Raw genomic sequence first — 17,353 nt, forward strand, 5'->3', positions numbered from 1 at the left:
TATATCTCTATATGATTTGAAAAACCTAACATCTACATTTTTTATTGTTATAATGACTAACCTATGTTTCCTGATTATCCTATAAAGTTTATAGTAATGGCTTTCAAAAACTAGAACTTTACCCTACATTTCCAAATGAACTGCATTGGCACAGTACCTCAAAAATAGGAACATACAATATGGTGTAACAAAAATTACCTTAAATTTGTATCAATGTACAAAAATCCTTACAAATACAAATATTTTAGATCAATAGTTGTCAGTTTATAGTAAATCAATAATATACCCTATTAGCCAGGCGGTGGTGGCGCACGCCTTTAATCCCAGCACTCGGGAGGCAGAGGCAGACGGATCTCTGTGAGTTCGAGGCCAGCCTGGTCTACAAGAGCTAGTTCCAGGACAGGCTCTAAAAAAAAAAAAGCTGCAGAGAAACCCTGTCTCGAAAAACCAAAAAAAAAAAAAAGAAAGAAAAAAAAATAACCCTATTATTTAAAGTAGATTCAGTAATCTACCATTCTGTTTTATTCCTATATAACCCTCTCATTTTTTTCAGAGATCTTGAATGTAATATCACTTGTATAATTTCTTCCCTTGCCAATACCAGTAATAATAACCCCCATAAATGATGACAATCATCCATAACCCACCAAATAACCAAATACTATTCTTCCCGTCTCTTAGGAATGTGGGCATCATGTCCCCAAAATTACTTCCTGTTGTCTGGGGGTAATGATACCCTGGAAAAAAAACTGATGTATCAGTCAAGTCCTGAGAAAATCAGCTGCAACATTTGTTGTACAGGCTTTGTGTAATGGGAAAGTGCAGAACTTACCTGAAATCCTGGCTAAAGTATCCTACGAGGCTAGACCCTTTCAGCAAGCAACTTTAGAGTTGTTCTAAGAAGTGTGTAGTCTGATACTGATCTTTGGTTGGTGCTTGTCCCCTTGATGGCATTACTACAACCCCTGTAGAATGCTTGTGGGTCCCCATCTTCTTTTAGAGATGTTATGACTGGTTACTATTCACTGCAGAAAACTTACCATGAAAAGTTTTAAATAGTTATAATGAAACCAAAGTATTATGAGATCATTGGCAATAGAAAAGGCCCTAAATTTTGGTTTCTTCTGTCCCACATCAGGTGGCTCTACTGACATGAGACAGATTTTGGATTTTTCCTTAACAAACATGCTTGGGTTTAGAGAAAGAGTCATGTTCCAACCCTAAAGCCAGCTTTAAATTTTAATTAAATTGGGACCACAAAAGACCATTTGCCTTTCATAGTTGCAAAAGACAACAAAAATCATTTGGGAGACATGAAATTTTATCCTGATGGAAATATACTATACCATTAGGCCAATTTAACTCTTAGCTATCTCCTCTCTCATCAGGAAGGCTCTCCTGTTCAAATCTATTCTTTATCAATCTTGATGGTTTCCATAGTTTTTCTTCTGTGGAATAAAGGCAAAACTGCTCACCCAACATAACACATATCCTGGTTTCCATTCTGTTTTAATACATCTTTAAAATATATAGGTTGATCCAAGTCATCAGGTTTTTCTGTTATCCAATATCTGTGCTGTTGTTCCTTTTTCATTAACATTTAAAAAGCTTAAAGTTACTAAAGCATTATGTAATCTATTTCTGGCTGTTTTTATTGCTCCTTTTTTTTTAAATTATTTTATTTAAAATTCTATTAGACCTCCCTATAACTGCTTGTCCTGTGGTGTTTTATGGTATACCTCCAATATGCTATATGTTCTTAAAATGAAATTTATGCCCTGGCAATGCTGAAGCATGCATTGGCAGCCCATATATGGTGGTTCTGTTGAACTTGTCCATATTGGGTTTCATGGTCTAAGTTGATGAGGATGAATGGCCAGGTCTCTTCCTCAAGAGGGCACCAGATCTCATTACAGATGGTTGTCAGCCACCTTGTGGTTGCTGGGAATTGAATTCAGGACCTTTGGAAGAGCAGGCTGAGCCAAAACTGTTCCATTTTACTAGATACATATGCTGTCAGTCTTAATTTGTATATTGTCTGCATAATGAGCATTACTTCTAATAGATGTGTAATTGCAGAATCAGCCTTTTCTGAACTCAAAATGGTTGCCCATTGAAATCCTGAATATGTATCTATGATATGGTGTATTTGCCAAATTTCTCTTCTGGTTACTTTCTGCAGGTAGTGGAGTTTGGTTATACAGCGAACAAGTAGAACATTTCCTTGGCTTGTAGTCAAGTGATAGAAAATTCCCTTTTTAAGCACACAGTTACTATTGACATGGTTTTATTATTATTATTAAACTCTGAGACCTCCAGGACATTTTCTATTAATAACTGTCAATTTTGTCATTACCTGGTGCTAGAGGACCTGGCAGACCTCTATGGGATCTGGAGATGATTCCTATTCTTATTTCCTGTAATTGTATAAATAATGAAGTTAATTCTGACTTATCAGAAATAAGTTCAGTGGTTTCAATATTTAAGACAACCCTTTCTGTATACTGAGAGTCAGTAATTATATTAAGAGGTTCTGAAAAATCTAGTAATATGAGAATGGCATATAATTCTGATTTCTGAACCAAATCATAAGGGCTTTGAGCCACTTATTTTTCCTGATTTGTAACGTGCCTTTCCCAATCTGTTTGCATCAGTGTACAATGAAGGGGCTTGTTGTATGAAGAGGAACAGACTGCGTCCCACTGCCTGGCTAGCTTATACCCGAAATAACCACACGGAAATTGTATTAATTAAATTACTGCCTGGCCCATTCGTTCTAACCTCTGATTGGCTAACTCTTACATATTCTTTTAGCCCATCTCCATTCATGTGTATCATCACTTGACTGTGGCTTACCGGCATGAGTCTAACCAGCGTCCATCTTGGGCAGGAGAATCGTGGCATCTGCCTGTCTCTGCTCTTCTTCCCAGAGTTCTGTTCTGTCTACTCCGCCCACCTAAGGACTGCCCTATCAAAAGGCCAAGGCAGTCTCTTTATTCAACGAATGAAAGCAACACACAAACAGAAGAACCTACACCAGGGGCTATAGAAATTGGGGTGCCTTTTACTATATGAGGTATCCAATTAGTTTTTTTTTAAGCTGAAATCTCTTGCTTTTTGGATGATTGTTAATTATCTCTCCCAAAAAATTACTGCAAGCTCTTTGCCCAAAATGAAACAATTTCCTCATTAGTAAAGGGCACTACAATTTCTGCTGGTTCCATTCCTGTTAATTAATGAAGTCTTAATTTTCCTTTTAGAATCAACTCAGAAACCTTTCCCACATAGGTTTTAATTTTTTACTCTGTTTATGTGGTTAAAAAATATCTATTTTAAGATACTATCTTCCCTCTGCATTAAAATTCCTGTAGGGAAATGTGTAGAAGGTAAAATAACCAGAATGCAATCAAGCTCCAGATTCAGACGACCCACATGAGCGTCCTGTAATTTCTTCCCCGCCAAGGTCACTTTTCACTCAGCCTCATCAGATAATTCTCCTGAACTATTGAAGTCCATGTCACCTTCTAAGGCTTGAGACAAATTACCTAGTTCTTTATTTGTTACACTAATAGTGGGCCCTACATGGGCAATGTCTCCCAACGATTTTTGAAAGTCATTAAGATTCTGAACTTGATCTCTCCTGATTCGTACCTTTTGCAGTTGAATTTTTTGTAAACCTATTTTAAATCCTATGTAATTAATAGAATCTTCCCTTTGTATTTTTTTCAGAAGCAATTTGTAATCCCCAGCAAGGCAAAATTTTCTTTACTTCTTCAAACATGTTTTGAAAGTACCTATATTTGAATCAGCTAGTAAAATGTTTCGTATAATGATAAATTACAGATTGTAGGTGTAATTAACAAGGGTCCATGATAGCCCAGAATAAAGTATACCAAGTATTTATTTGGGAAAAACTCACAATAATAGTAGAGAGCTGTGGTCCTTTTGGGCACCAGAAGCTGAGAGCAGAACTCTGACCACCATCCAAGAGAGCAAGCATGCTTTTCATCAGCGCTTACCAGTCCACATGTAGTACCTCAGACCATGCCCTGATGGGCTGGTACCCAAAAGGCTATTGGCAGAATGAATTCACACAATAAGAGATTGAGGAAATTGTACACAAATTATTTCCAATGACTGTCTAACAAAATATTAGCACAGGGTTAGGCTGTTTAATATCCCTCAAGGGAGAATCTTCTATTGATATCTCTTAATGGGCTGAGAATCATGATAAGTAGGCACTGTGAAGGCAAACTTTTCATCCTTTTTGTAAAAGTATAATGAAGAAACAGTCTTTTAACTCAATAATAATAATATTCAATCCTTCAGGTACTAGAGAAGGCAAGGGAATTCCAAACACAAGCCTATTGGCTGAATCACCTTATTAACATCTTTTAGATGTTTTACCATTCTCCTTTTTCCTGATTTTTTTAGTAACAAATACAGGAGAATTCCAAGGATTGGTTGATTCTTCAATATGTTGGGCATTTAACTGCTCCTGTACTAGCCTGAGGCCTGTAATTATTTGGATGACACAGGCCATTGTTCCACCCAAACAGGTTTGTCAATCAGCCATTTTAAAGGTAGGGCTGTTGGTACCTTTGGAATACCAACAGCTGTGGTGCCCTGCTTATCTATGATTTTAATGGTCTGTGACTGTTCTTGATAGTATCTTTTGATATTTCTCTCTTAAGCATTCTGTGTTTTCCATTGCTGCAGTAAATCATGTCCCCATAAATTCATTGCTATGTTAGCCACATTTGGTTTCAATTTTTTTTTAATCTGTCCTTCTGTCCCTATACATTCAACCCATCTCACACTTGGTTTTACTTGAGACAAACTGCCAATCCCTAAAAGCTGAACATTTACTTCCTGAAGAGGCCATCCTGGATGCCATGATTAGTGCAATTATTGTTACATCTACACCTGTGTCTACTAAACCCTCCATTTCTATGCTGTTTATTCAAATTCTACCTTTGGTCATTTATAGAAGTTTGCCAAAATATTTGCTTTATGATATCTTGTGAAAATTTTGTTTTATCTTCTAAAACTGTTCTGGCATCCAGTTCAGTATGTTTTTTTAACAACAGACCGTAAATCATTTAATCATTTTGTGGAAGATTTTCCCAATGCTGGCAGGTAAAGATTAAACTACATTTGATATTGGGACCTTGGAGAGGCCCCAAAGGGCATTTCCCAATGGCAAAGGGTAACCCTGCCTATCACTTGTTGATCTACATTCATTAGTCCAATGTTGGCCTTTGCCCCGCTTTCTGCATACTCCAGAGGGCTGGGGCCTTCTGTTTGAATTATTTCTAGAATAAGTATAGTTTCTAGGAGCACCTTACCTACACTCCCTTTTCAGATGACCTTGTCTACTGCAATTAAAACACCTAATATTTTGATTTTTCTTCATATTTTTAGAAAGCAGTGCTCCTATCCAGGTATCATCATTAGAACCAATATTGACTGTACTTCTGGTTCATTCTTCTATAGGTGCTGATGTTACACTTAAAGACCTTATCACCTTTTTACATTCTGCATTAGCATTTTCAAAAACTAAAGTTTCAATTAATAATTGTCAAGCATCTGGATCAGAATCTTTCTATTTACAGCTGATGTTAATCTGTGTAAAAGATCAGTGAAAGCTTCTTTCAGGCCTTATAAAATTTTAGTAAATGACTCAGTCCTCTTTCCTGATTCTTCAACCCTGTCCCAAGCATTCAAAGCTGCTATACAACATAGAATCAGGGTGTTATCATTCAACATACACTGTCTTTGCAAACCAGCATAGTGACCCTCACCAATAATTTGGTTTGGGGAAATCTCATGACCTCTAGCCCTACCTCATTGTTCTAGAGCCCTGGTTTCCTCTCTACACCAAGTTCTCTATTGTAATTGAGGACCAGATTATAATATGGCTGTAACTAAGTCCTTCCAGTATTGTGGAATAATTCTGTTCCAGTTGCCTATTAACTTAGCATCTGTTTCACAAAGGGTAAATGTATGTCATATGAAACTACTGCTCCTTAAATCTCTTTAAGTCTAATATATCTACAGAATTCCAATTAACTTCTGCATAGCCTTGGGGATGCATATCATCTGATGGTTGTTGTTGAACAGTAACCAGATATATTTAAGTTGGTGTTCTAATAACTTTAGGCTGTTCCTCTCCAGTTTCACAATGCAATGGTGTGGTAAGTTCTGCTCTAAATTCCTCTGTCCGTGTCTGAGCATCTTTCTCTTTTTTCACTACTGTATCTTTCCAAGGCCTGCATCCTATCAATCCACTCATCATTATTAGAACAAAAACCACCAAGGATATTACTGATAAGGCATTAAATATCATACTGACAGTACTTATTATCAGTATTATATCAGTGCCAGTTAAATCATTTATCTTCCCATATTCTGCTTCTAACTTCAAGCCTTCTAAAGTAGCAGTATAGAGAGCCCTAGCATCCTGCATTGTTATTTTCCCATTCTTAATGTAGAAGAAGTTGTTTTCAATATTATTTAACTCTCTCCTACTTTTCTAAAGGATTCCCCAAATCTCTCCCCAATTCTGTTGACTTCTCCAGGCAAGTCACAGTGGACTGCTAGCATAGGGAGGTGCAGACTGCAAACGCAGAAGAGCTGCTGGTGTGACCCCCTCCTGTGTGGTTCTACCACCCACTGGGTTCCAATTGTTGTTTTATGTTTAACTTTTTATTATCTACAGTGGCTGTCCCTTAAGCTACTGCTTCAGCTGCAAGGGCTGCAGTCTGAGGGGATTCTGTCCCCTCAGGTCCCAAATCTTTTAAAGCTGCTAAGGGAACTATTTAAATCTAACTAACTCAGAATTCAAGGTTTGCGGTGGGATTCTGCTCACTCAGAGGCAAGGAGAATAGCAAGTAGCTAACCTCCTTTTGCTGGCATCTTCCAAAAAAATCTACTATCCTTCTCTCTGCCCCCACTTAAAAACCCTTGCTACACATGGTTCCTCCCTGCCACTGCTTGTCAGCCACTCGGTGACTCATCCTCCTGCTCACAGATTAATTTTCTTTAATCATTAACCTTTAATTTGTTAATTTCTTTAATTAACCTTTGAATTGTTAACAAAAGTAGTAGGAAAAAATGCATCACATTTTAAAATAATATTCTCCAACATTGACATCCAAAGACTAAAATGATTACAATTTCAGATTCTAGGGTAGTGTCACAAAAGCAAATACCAACACAAGTGCATCCTGGCAGTTTGGATATTCAGACTTCATGGAAACAACAGCCTTGGTGCATTTATCACTTGATTTCAGTTTTGCTTCCTAATTACCAGTTACAGCTAGTCTTGCTATTTTGATGAGAGTTGTTTGGATAGGTTTTACACTGCTAAGTTAAACACTGGTGTTCAGGTCATGTTTGGGCCACATAATAACTTTTCAGTGAATGACAGACCACATGGAATTGGGTTCTAAGATGTCACCCAGTAGCCATTGAAGAAAGGATGCTTAAAAGAAATTCCTCACTAGCTCAGAATTGAGAATAATAGATGGTTATTTATTTAGGGGTAGACTCACAAATCAATATCCTCTGCTGGAATGAGAACGGCAACCGAATCCCGCAGCTGGAAAAGAGACTGGATGCACACTGTACATTGGCATAAATAGTATAAGTGGCCATGCCCCAGTGGGTGGGTAACTTAAGGGCTACTGGCTGTAGGATTTCCTACAGCAAGCCATTTTAGTTTGTGTAATTGCACTGACATTTGCAAAATGCGATTACCAGTGAGTGACAGAACACATAGAACTGGTTTCTAAGATGTCTCCTAGTAGCCTTTTAGTTTGTATGATTGCATTGACATTTGCACAATGGGATCACCTTAGGATGCATTTCTCAGAACATGTACCAGCAGTATCATATTAGTACCTAAAAATGAGTCATCTATTGCAAAAACAGATGTATATGTACAATCCTCACAGTCTGCTGTATGACCACTGAATTTTATGTACTCATTGTGTTGGCACTGACCCTTGAATGTCCGTTATATAAAGGAAAGACAAAACTGCATGGTTGCCCCAGTGCAATAGAAGTTGCTTGCTGGACAAGCTTGGTCACACAAATTCTATCTCCAGAGCCATGCAAAGGTGAAGGAGAGGACTGATGCCACAATGTTGCCTATGTTTGCCTGTGTGCACACATAGACACACACACACACACACACACACACACACTGGTTTTTCTAGATAGGGTTTCTTTGTGTAACAACCCTAGTTGTTCTGGAACATGCTTTGTAGACCAGGCTGTCCTCAAACTCAAAGAGACCCACTTGCCTCTGTATCCCTAGTGTTGGGCTTAAAGGTGCGTGCCACCATGCCTAGCTTTAATATGTTTTTTAAACTACAAGATTGTTTTCTAGAACACATTTTCTGTTGAGGTTGAACCCAAAACATTATACATGTTAGACACTGAGCCCTGACACTGCAAATTGTCTTTGTTTCAAATTGGAGGGGTGTGTGTGTGTGTGTGATACATCATATGCAAACATACACAAAATCTCCAATGTTGAGGGGAAAATGGTTTGGCAGCACACATTAGGAATCTTAAAATACTGAACAGTTCATCCTAAAGACAATCTGAAGTACACAAAAGCTGGGCAAGGTAGTGTGCACTATCATCTCAGCATTTGGAGGTAACAACAGGAATCCAACCTGGGCTACATGACATTGTCTCAACCAAAATCTTTTTTTTTTTTTTTTTTTTTTTTTTTTTTTTTTTTTTTTTTTTTTGGTTTTTCGAGACAGGGTTTCTCTGTGGCTTTGGAGCCTGTCCTGGAACTAGCTCTTGTAGACCAGGCTGGTCTCGAACTCACAGAGATCCACCTGCCTCTGCCTCCCGAGTGCTGGGATTAAAGGCGTGCGCCACCACCGCCCGGCCAACCAAAATCTTAAAATGTACAAAAAGTTTATGTATAAAGATACCCTTAAAATGGGAAAATATCTACTTAAAATGAAAATGGCAAGTTACAGAAAGCATTTTTTTCTCCTTTACAACAGGATTTCCTTATGTAGCCCAGCCTGGCTGCCTTGAACTCAGAATACTGCCTCATTGTCTCAAGTGCTAGGATTGCACAACCATCACCATACCAGAGTATGCATTTCTGAAGAATGTCACAGGGGGTCTGAGGAGATGGCTCAGTGGTTTAGAGTCCTTGCTGCCCAAGCACGAAGACCTGAGTTCAGATCCCCAGAACCCGTGTAAAAAGCCAGATATCACTGTGCATTTCTGCAACCCTAGTGCTGAGGAGAAAGGAAATGGCCAGTAGAAGCAAACTGGTGAGAGAAGGTGAAAAGAATTCACATTCTGCAGAGGGGCCTTAGAACGCACAGAGGATTCCATTTCTGGTTACAGGAAATCCAAGTCAAAGTCACTGACATCCTAAAGTGTAGGGAAAACACCCTTGCTACTTGAAGATTAGAAATGAAATGGATAAGAACCATATATCTGAAGGGGGGGAACAAATTTCTCATTACGCTAGGTGATTGGTGGGGACTGAGGAGAACGGGCAAGTTAATAAATCAGAGTGGCTATCGCACCCGTGAGTTTGCTGTGATAGAAAAACCACATGAGAACTGCATACACCAAAACATCAGACGGAGGGAGACCAAACTGCCAACCCGAGTGACAGACGGACAGGGCTCTTCCAGGAGAGTGCTCTGACCGACCAGAGGAGTCCGATTAGCTGGAGAAGGGCGTCCAGCTATGTGGTCTTGTGTCCTTGAAAATTAAGATTGTCCAACTAACTTCTTGTCCCAGAATCCCGGGCAAGCTCTTGAGCACTTTCCCGGTGACCTAAGTAGGGATTCTTGCCCAACTGGCAGCTCTGTTCCTCGGTGTGAAAGATCTGAACTGTGGTGCTAACAGCACAGTTGGGGCGGCTTTCTCTCTCCCTCTGTTGTACTGAGTTACCTCGCTTCAAAACGGGTGCTGTGGCCAAGGTCCTGAACTGAGAGTTAGTAACCACGGTCTGATTGTCCTGTGCACTCTAGACTTTAGTTTTCCTGCCAGCACAGACAGCGTAGGTTTGCTCATACAGCTGTTTCGGGTTGGAACATTCCAGTACCCAGACAGCGAGCCCCCTTGCCTCACAGAGGGGGGCCGACCCTTGAGGTTTCAGAACTAGGATTCCCTTCTGGAGAGAATGCAACTCTGGCCGCGATCTATGAAGATGGCCTCCAGGAGACGCGCTTCTAGAAAGAGCGGGAAGGATTGAGGAAAGAAAGCCAAGATGTGAGCTCTCTCAAGAGGCAGCTTCCAGACGGACACTCTCCAAGTCGTTGCCTAGACTAAGCTGACCCAGTCTGCATTGGCGGACGCCGCCCAAAGTCTACTAAATGGACACTCGGGGACCAATCAGAAGCAAGAGTTCTAAATCCTAACTAGAGAGCCGAGTTGCAGACAGCCAATCAGGAGCCGGGTCCCTGACCTCCGATGGGGGCGGAGAAAGGGTTGGGCAAGGGCGGTCAGTAGTGTGCGTTGATTTGGTGGCGGAATGTGGGCGGAGCCAATAGTAGGGCGGGGCTTGCGGCCGCGGGTCGATCCCCATCTCCAGCACCGTGGCTTCTGGCTTGCTGAACGAGGAGAGCGGGTCTGCCTTGGGACGTCCGGTCGCGGCGGGTGAGCGGCAGTGGGGGAGGCTTAGACGAGCCCGGGGTCTCTGTGAAGGGGACGTCACTGAAATCGGGCGGGTGGCTCCTGTCACCCTCGCGCTCCTCACACTCGCTGCTTGTTGACCGGGCAGCTCACTGTCCAGCCCCAACCGGGCTGAGATCTCAGAGCGCAATCCCGAGGTTCTCACCCTTCGCGGGCCAGCACGATGCGGGATGGAAGCCATCCTAGAGGCTCTCCTGAACTTAAGTGACCCAGCTATGCCCCCCCCACCCCATCGTTGTCCTTTCTCCGCAGCTAGACCCGCTGGAGCAGCTGGTACTGCTGCTTCCAATCGCCCTTGGAAAATGACCGTGTAGAGTTCCTGCAGCTTGGGAACTGTGAATGGTGGCAACCATTGGCTTACCAAACAGATGAAGGGAATACAAGTGCCTGCTTCCAAGCTTTGGAAGCGCATAGCAGAAGGGTCGCTGAAGACCCACCCACTTGGAAGAAGTGCTAGGGCAGAGTTCACGGGACTTTGTAACACTTTAGGAGAGGAAGAGAGGAAACGCTGGTTTCTGGTTTTATTGTTGTTTTTTTTTTTTTTCTGGTGTACTTTGCACAAATGGCAGGGTGTAAGGTCCACTCCTTCTTCGTTCCCCTTTCTTTCAACAAAAATTATGAATATGGCGCCAACCTCCCGGTTAGAAGCCCATACCGTTTGAGGGTCTTTTCTAGAGCTAAATGTTGCTGGCAAGAAGTACACTAACACCTAGATAGGATTTGGATTCGCCTTCCATCCTCTCCACACACGGGGCACATTTGGTTAAAATGGAAATCTCTGATAAAGACCTTTCTTTGAGTGTATTTGCTTGCAGTGTCAGGTTTCAGTGTGTGCCTTTTCTTTCACGATGTGGAGTTCTTCGTGTACACAACAACAGCAAAAAAAAAAAAAAAAAAAGCAGATATAAGCTCAAAAGAGAACTTTCAACAGCTTACCTATTAATGCTAGAAGGGACTTTTAGAGAAGGCCTTGCTGAGCTCTTTGAGAGGCCACGTGGCTGAAGTTTCAGAGGTTGTCAGCACAGCTGGCACTTGGACAACTTTTTGCAACTCAGCACCTGTGTCATACACCAGGTTGCCTTGTGACCAGACCTGCCAATAATACCTTGCCCTGCTTTAGCAAGCAAGGCCCCATTTAAGGTGGTGGGAACGTTTTCTGGAGATTGGCCTTCACTAGTTGCCTTTAATAGTCTTTTCAACTCGAAGAACTTTTTCTTTTCCAGACGAGTCTTCTGCTGTAACCAGGGCTAGACTGGAACTGAGAGGCAGTTTGCACCGGCTTTCAGCAAGCAGCATTCTCTGTTCCTCTCTCTGGGTCGGTGGGACAACAGGCATGCCCCACCACACCCAGTTCCCTATCAAATTCCTATCACGTTCAGCATTGCTTTAATACCCGTAAATACTTTCAGAGTTGGAAAGGATTTCACCTTGGAATTAATACTTCAGTTCACATTACATTATGAACACTGGCCTTCTGTTATATACATATTCAGAAGGAATGTTTAAAATTCCTTGCTAAGTTTTAAGGCCAAAGGCAATGTGACAGAATGTATTGGTTTCCAGAAGTTTCAGGTGCAAAGATTGTCTTGAAACCCTGTTTAGTCTTTGTGACAATATGTTAGCGAACAAAACCCGAAAGGCTTAACTTGCTTCTGAAAGCAAATACCACGGTTGAAGGTAAACGTGAGACGTGATTGCCAAGAATACAATAGCTTGGCTGGGGACGTGGTTCACTTGGTGGAGTGCTTGCCTAGCGTGTGTGAGGCCCTGCGTTTGATTCCCAGCACCAAATAAACCAAGCATAATGGTACTTCCCTGTAATCTCAACATTTGGGTGGTAAAGGAGAATGATAAGAAGGTCCAGGCTATATGATGCCATGAAACCTTTTCTCAAAAAATGAAAACATGAAAGAATGCAATAACTTAGAATTGCAGGCACGGGCCATCAAGCCTGGCATTTTATGGTTGCTGTGGATGCAAACCTTGTGCTCACATATTGGTCCCCTACCCTGTGAACCATCTTCACAGCCCACAGAGCTGGGTTCTTAGAACATAGTACTAGTTTTGACACATCTCTTAATTTTGTTGCACCTACATTTCCCTGTAAAATTGATAGACAAGAGAAAGGATTGAATTGAATGATTAAAAAAATGCATCTGTGAGCCATGTTTGTCCTTAGAATTGTCCCTTCAATTTGGGAGGGAAGTTTAAAAATAATTTATGACACAAGGATTCACTCGCCAACACATCCACTTCTGTTTTGTTTGAGACAACATCTCCCGAGACAGCCTGGCCAGCCTAGAACTCGCGAGGTAGACCAAGCTGGCCTGGACTTGAAACAGTTCTTCAAGCCCCTGCCTTCCAAGTGCCGAAATTATACACATGGACCATTATGCCCTGATAGAACATCAACTTGCTTTTCTTTTAAACATTGTTTTAATTTTTAAATGTCTCTGCATGGCTAGGGTGCACGTGTAACTGCAGATGCCTACAAAGTCCAGGAAAGGGTGTCAGATCCTCCTGGAACCAGAGTTACAGGTGTTAGGAGCCACCTACTGTGGGTGCTGGAGACCAAACTTAGGTCTCCTGAAAGAGAAACGAGTGCTCTCAGCTGCGGAGTCACCTTTCACTCCCCGGGACATCTTCTTGATCTCATTCACTGATTTGATTTTTTAAATGAAGCCGGGAGATAGTGGCGCACGCCTTTAATCCCAGCACTCGGTAGGCAGAGGCAGGCAGATCTTTGTGAGTTCGAGGCCAACCTGGTCTACAAGAGCTAGTTCCAGGACAGGCTCCAAAGCCACAGAGAAACCCTGTCTCAAAAAACTTATCAATCAACCAAACAAACAAACAAAAAAATGTTACACATAAAAATCAATAAGCATAGATTCAATATAAAGAAACAGTGGTCTGTCTTGAGAATAATCATTCAATTAACTGTCATTGTAATAGGTCTCTCTTCTGACTGTCATTTTCCCTCTAGACATGATGTCAAGTGGAGACGGTCGGCAGTCCCATGCTTTAACCAAGCCTACTTTTACTGAGTCACAAGCCTCTGCTCTGGTAGAATCAGTATTTGGCTTCAAAGTTTCTAAGATCCAGCCCCTCCCTAGCTATGATGACCAAAACTTTCATGTTCACGTTTCAAGAACCACAGACACTACCGATGGCCCCGCTGAATATGTCCTCAAAATAAGCAACACGGAGTCTAGTCAAACTCCAGACCTGATTGAAATGCAGAACCATGTCATCATGTTCCTGAGAGAGGCTGGATTTCCTACGGCCTCCGTGTGCCGAACTAAAGGAGGCAACACGATCTCGCTCGTGTCCTTCGGTAAGAGATTCCCAATGCAGTCATATTATTGCATTTTGGCTACAGGTAGAAGCGCAGTATCAAAGACAATTCCAAGTGGAGATATAGTTTGGAAATGGTTTGCGTCGAGATCCAGTATAAATTTAAATTTTCTGTTTAGAGATGTCCCACTAAATAGTAACTAAGGGAACTGCGAAAATCCAGAGAATATGTTCTGTTCTTATTCAACACAAAAAGATTATATCTGTTGCTAGGGCTCGAACCCAGGCCTCTGCACATGCTAGGCAGGCACTCGCCAGTCATTTCTCCAGCCTCAAGGATGTCTTTTTGTTTATTAGACTGGCTACACATCCTAGTGCTGCGGTGTGAGTAGGAAGAACATGAAATGAGCATTCAGGTGTTTTAAACCCTGTTTTGCCATTGCTATGTGTGTGACCTCGGGTACAACAATTGACTGCAAAGCTGCAGGTTCTCCTCTGTGGGACTGGACCCCTTCCCTTTAGAGTGCCGAGATATGACTAGCTTAGCAAGCAGGAGCTCGAGATCAGGTTCTTGGATTTTTCCCCTTTTAATACATTTTTTATTGATTTTTATTGAAATCTACATTTTTCTCTGCTCCCCTCCCTGCCTCTCTCCTCCCCCCTTTAATCCTCCCCCAACGTCCCCATGCTCCCAATTTACTCCTGACAGCTTGTCTTGTTCTACTTTCTACTTCCCATGTAGATTATATCTATGTGAGTCTCTCTTAGTGTCCTCATTGTTGTCTAAGTTCTCTGGGATTGTGGTTGTAGGCTCGCTTTCTTTGCTTTATGTTTAAAAACCATCAATGAGTGAGTACATGTGATAATTGTCTTTCTGTGTCTGGGTTACCTCACTCAAAATAATGTTTTCTAGCTCCATCCATTTTCCTGCAAAATTCAAGCTGTCATTACTTTTTTTCTGCTGTGTAGTACTCCATTGTGTAAATGGACCACATTTTCCTTATCCATTCTTCGGTCGAGGGACATTTAGGTTGTTTCCAGTTTCTGGCTATGACAAACAAAGCTGCTATGAACATAGTTGAGCACATGACATTGTGGCACGATTGAGCATCCTTTGGATATATACCCAAAAGTGGCACTACTGGGTCTTGAGGAAGGTTGTTTCCTAATTTTCTGAGAAATCGCCACATTGACATCCAAAGGGGTTGTACCAACTTGCATTCCCACCAGCAATGCAGTAGTGTTCCCTTTTCTTGGACTTTTTTTTAAAGTATGAGGTGCACCATCATCTTTTCTCTTGTTTATCTATTATTTTTTAATTTGTATTGCTCCTAACAACAAAGACCCACTCCAGTCCCTGAGGAATAGACAGCAGAGCTGTGTTACAGATACAAGATGAGCTTCAATTTGCCACAACGGAACCTGTGATTTATGGAACGGCCCTCTTTTTACACCTTGTTTCCTCATTGCAAGTGTATATGAAAATGTGGGTTTAAGGCATTCATTTACCTAGTAAGTAAATGTCTCCTTGGAGCTAAGGCCTGCATAGTTGGGGCTGTTTGAGTGTGTAAATGGTTTATCCTTCTGTTCGCTTTGACCCCCTGTGCCATACCTCTCAGAATATTCCAGCATAGTCTTAGCTTTGTGTACTTCCCCTCTTGCCGTGAAATTCCTTTTCCTTTCAATAGTAATTCTAAAGAAAGAGTAGCTTTATTGTTTTCTCAAGACTGATTGACAGAATATGTCATTTCTTCAATCTAGACAGTGGATCTGAAATAAAAAAGTACTTGGTGAGAATGCTCACTTACCTCCCAGGAAGACCCATAGCCCGGGTTGCCGTCAGCCACCGGCAGTTATATGAAATAGGAAGGCTAGCTGCCCAGCTGGATAAAACATTGGAGGTAAGATTTGGGGTCTTATTCTGTGAGGGATTTTTGTTTGTTTATCTTATGATTTTTGTTTTATGTGCTTTGAGATAGAATCTCACTGGGTAGCCCTGGCTGGCCTGGAACTCGCTCTGTAGACCAAGCTGACCTCAAATTCACAGAGATCCTCCTGCCTCTGCCTTCAAAGTGCCGGGATTAAAGGGTTAAAGATGCACACCACGTCTGGCTAGCAATGAGATTCTTAAGAACAATGTGCTTCATATAGTCATGTTTTTTGAGGTAGGTCTCGTACAGTACAGGCCCCAAACTCACTGTGCAACCAAAGATTACCTGACCGTCTGCTCCTCCTGCCTCTGTCTCCTGAGTACTGGAATCAGAGGCACGTGCCACGCCTCGCTTATGTGGTCCTGGGGCTTGAGCTCCACACCTGCTAGACAGGCGCCCTGCCAATCGCTGCCTCCCCAGCGTATTTGCTCAGCTTTTATTCTTGACGTCCGTCACTGCACATTTGACACACTGGAAGACGAGGGTCCAAACTGGTTCTAAAGTTAGGAGTGCATTGGCCGTAGAAAAGGTGGAAGAAGGACCTCCCAGGTGAAGGACGGAGCACATGAAGTACAGTGAAGGACCATGTTCTGGAACCTCTGGGTAGTTCATTGTGGCTGCGATATAAGGATTATCAATGAGGCGCACAAGAGATAAAATTGAACATATAAGGTGGAGTCAGATTCTGAGACACATGTTCTGTGACAGTAAGGAGTCAGTTTGTCCCTAACGCTTGGGAGGCAGATGCAGCAATCTCTTCAGTTTGGGCCACCTAGACTACATTGTAAAACCTGGCCTCCTCCCTCCCGCCCCCTCTGCCCCGAGAAAGTAAGCACTCTGAACTGTAACTTACAGGCAGTAGGAGATCCTTGGGAGGGTTTTCCTAACCTGCAAAACCGGATTATAGCACTCTGAGAGCCAGAAAGGTAGGGGGAACATCCAGAACGCTAATTCAGCAGTCAGATAATCAATAATTAGTGAAGGGCTTCAGTTAATGTATTTGTAGTCTGCTAGAAGTTGCGAACAGAAAACAGAGTGCCGTTCCATGTGGCAGTCGTCACACTTGAAATGTTCCTTATAGGAGCACAGTTTTAGTGTCTTATTTTGGGGTTTTTGTTTGTTTGTTATGCAATCTGACGGTGTTTACCAGGCATGGTGGTATATGTCTATAGTCCCAGCACTTAAGAGGCTAAAGCAGGAGGATTGCTGAAAAATCAAGCCTAGCTACTTTCTGATATCCTGACTAAAAACAAAGAAACGGAGAGTCTTTGTTTTTGTTTTGTGTTTTTGTTTTTCAAGACAGGATTTCTCTATGTAACACCTCTGCCTGTCCTGGAACTCATTCTGTAGACCAGGGTATCCTTGAACTCATAGAGATTTGCCTGCGGCTGCCTCCCAAGTACTGGGATTAAAGGCACACACCACTGCCCAGCAGAAAC

The 17,353-nt window shown here is 41.9% G+C and overlaps 1 protein-coding gene across 2 annotated transcripts in view; it reads left to right on the plus strand.

Annotated features, from left to right (window-relative positions):
* Nucleotides 1-10,523: 10,523 nt before the first annotated feature.
* The window catches only part of Hykk (hydroxylysine kinase), a 30,718-nt gene continuing 23,888 nt past the window's right edge, over nt 10,524-17,353 (plus strand). Inside the window, exons 1-4 of one of the 2 annotated variants that reach the window (XM_038322561.1) lie at nt 10,524-10,653; nt 11,913-12,084; nt 13,673-14,023; nt 15,745-15,884. In XM_038322561.1, coding sequence (XP_038178489.1) covers nt 13,675-14,023; nt 15,745-15,884 — 489 coding nt within the window. In that variant the 5' untranslated portion in view covers nt 10,524-10,653; nt 11,913-12,084; nt 13,673-13,674. The remainder of the gene's footprint in view (nt 10,654-11,912; nt 12,085-13,672; nt 14,024-15,744; nt 15,885-17,353) is intronic. The other variant, XM_038322560.1, reaches the window with a different exon arrangement.

The sequence above is a fragment of the Arvicola amphibius genome, chromosome 3 (assembly GCF_903992535.2).
Source record: "Arvicola amphibius chromosome 3, mArvAmp1.2, whole genome shotgun sequence".
NCBI lineage: Eukaryota > Metazoa > Chordata > Mammalia > Rodentia > Cricetidae > Arvicola > Arvicola amphibius.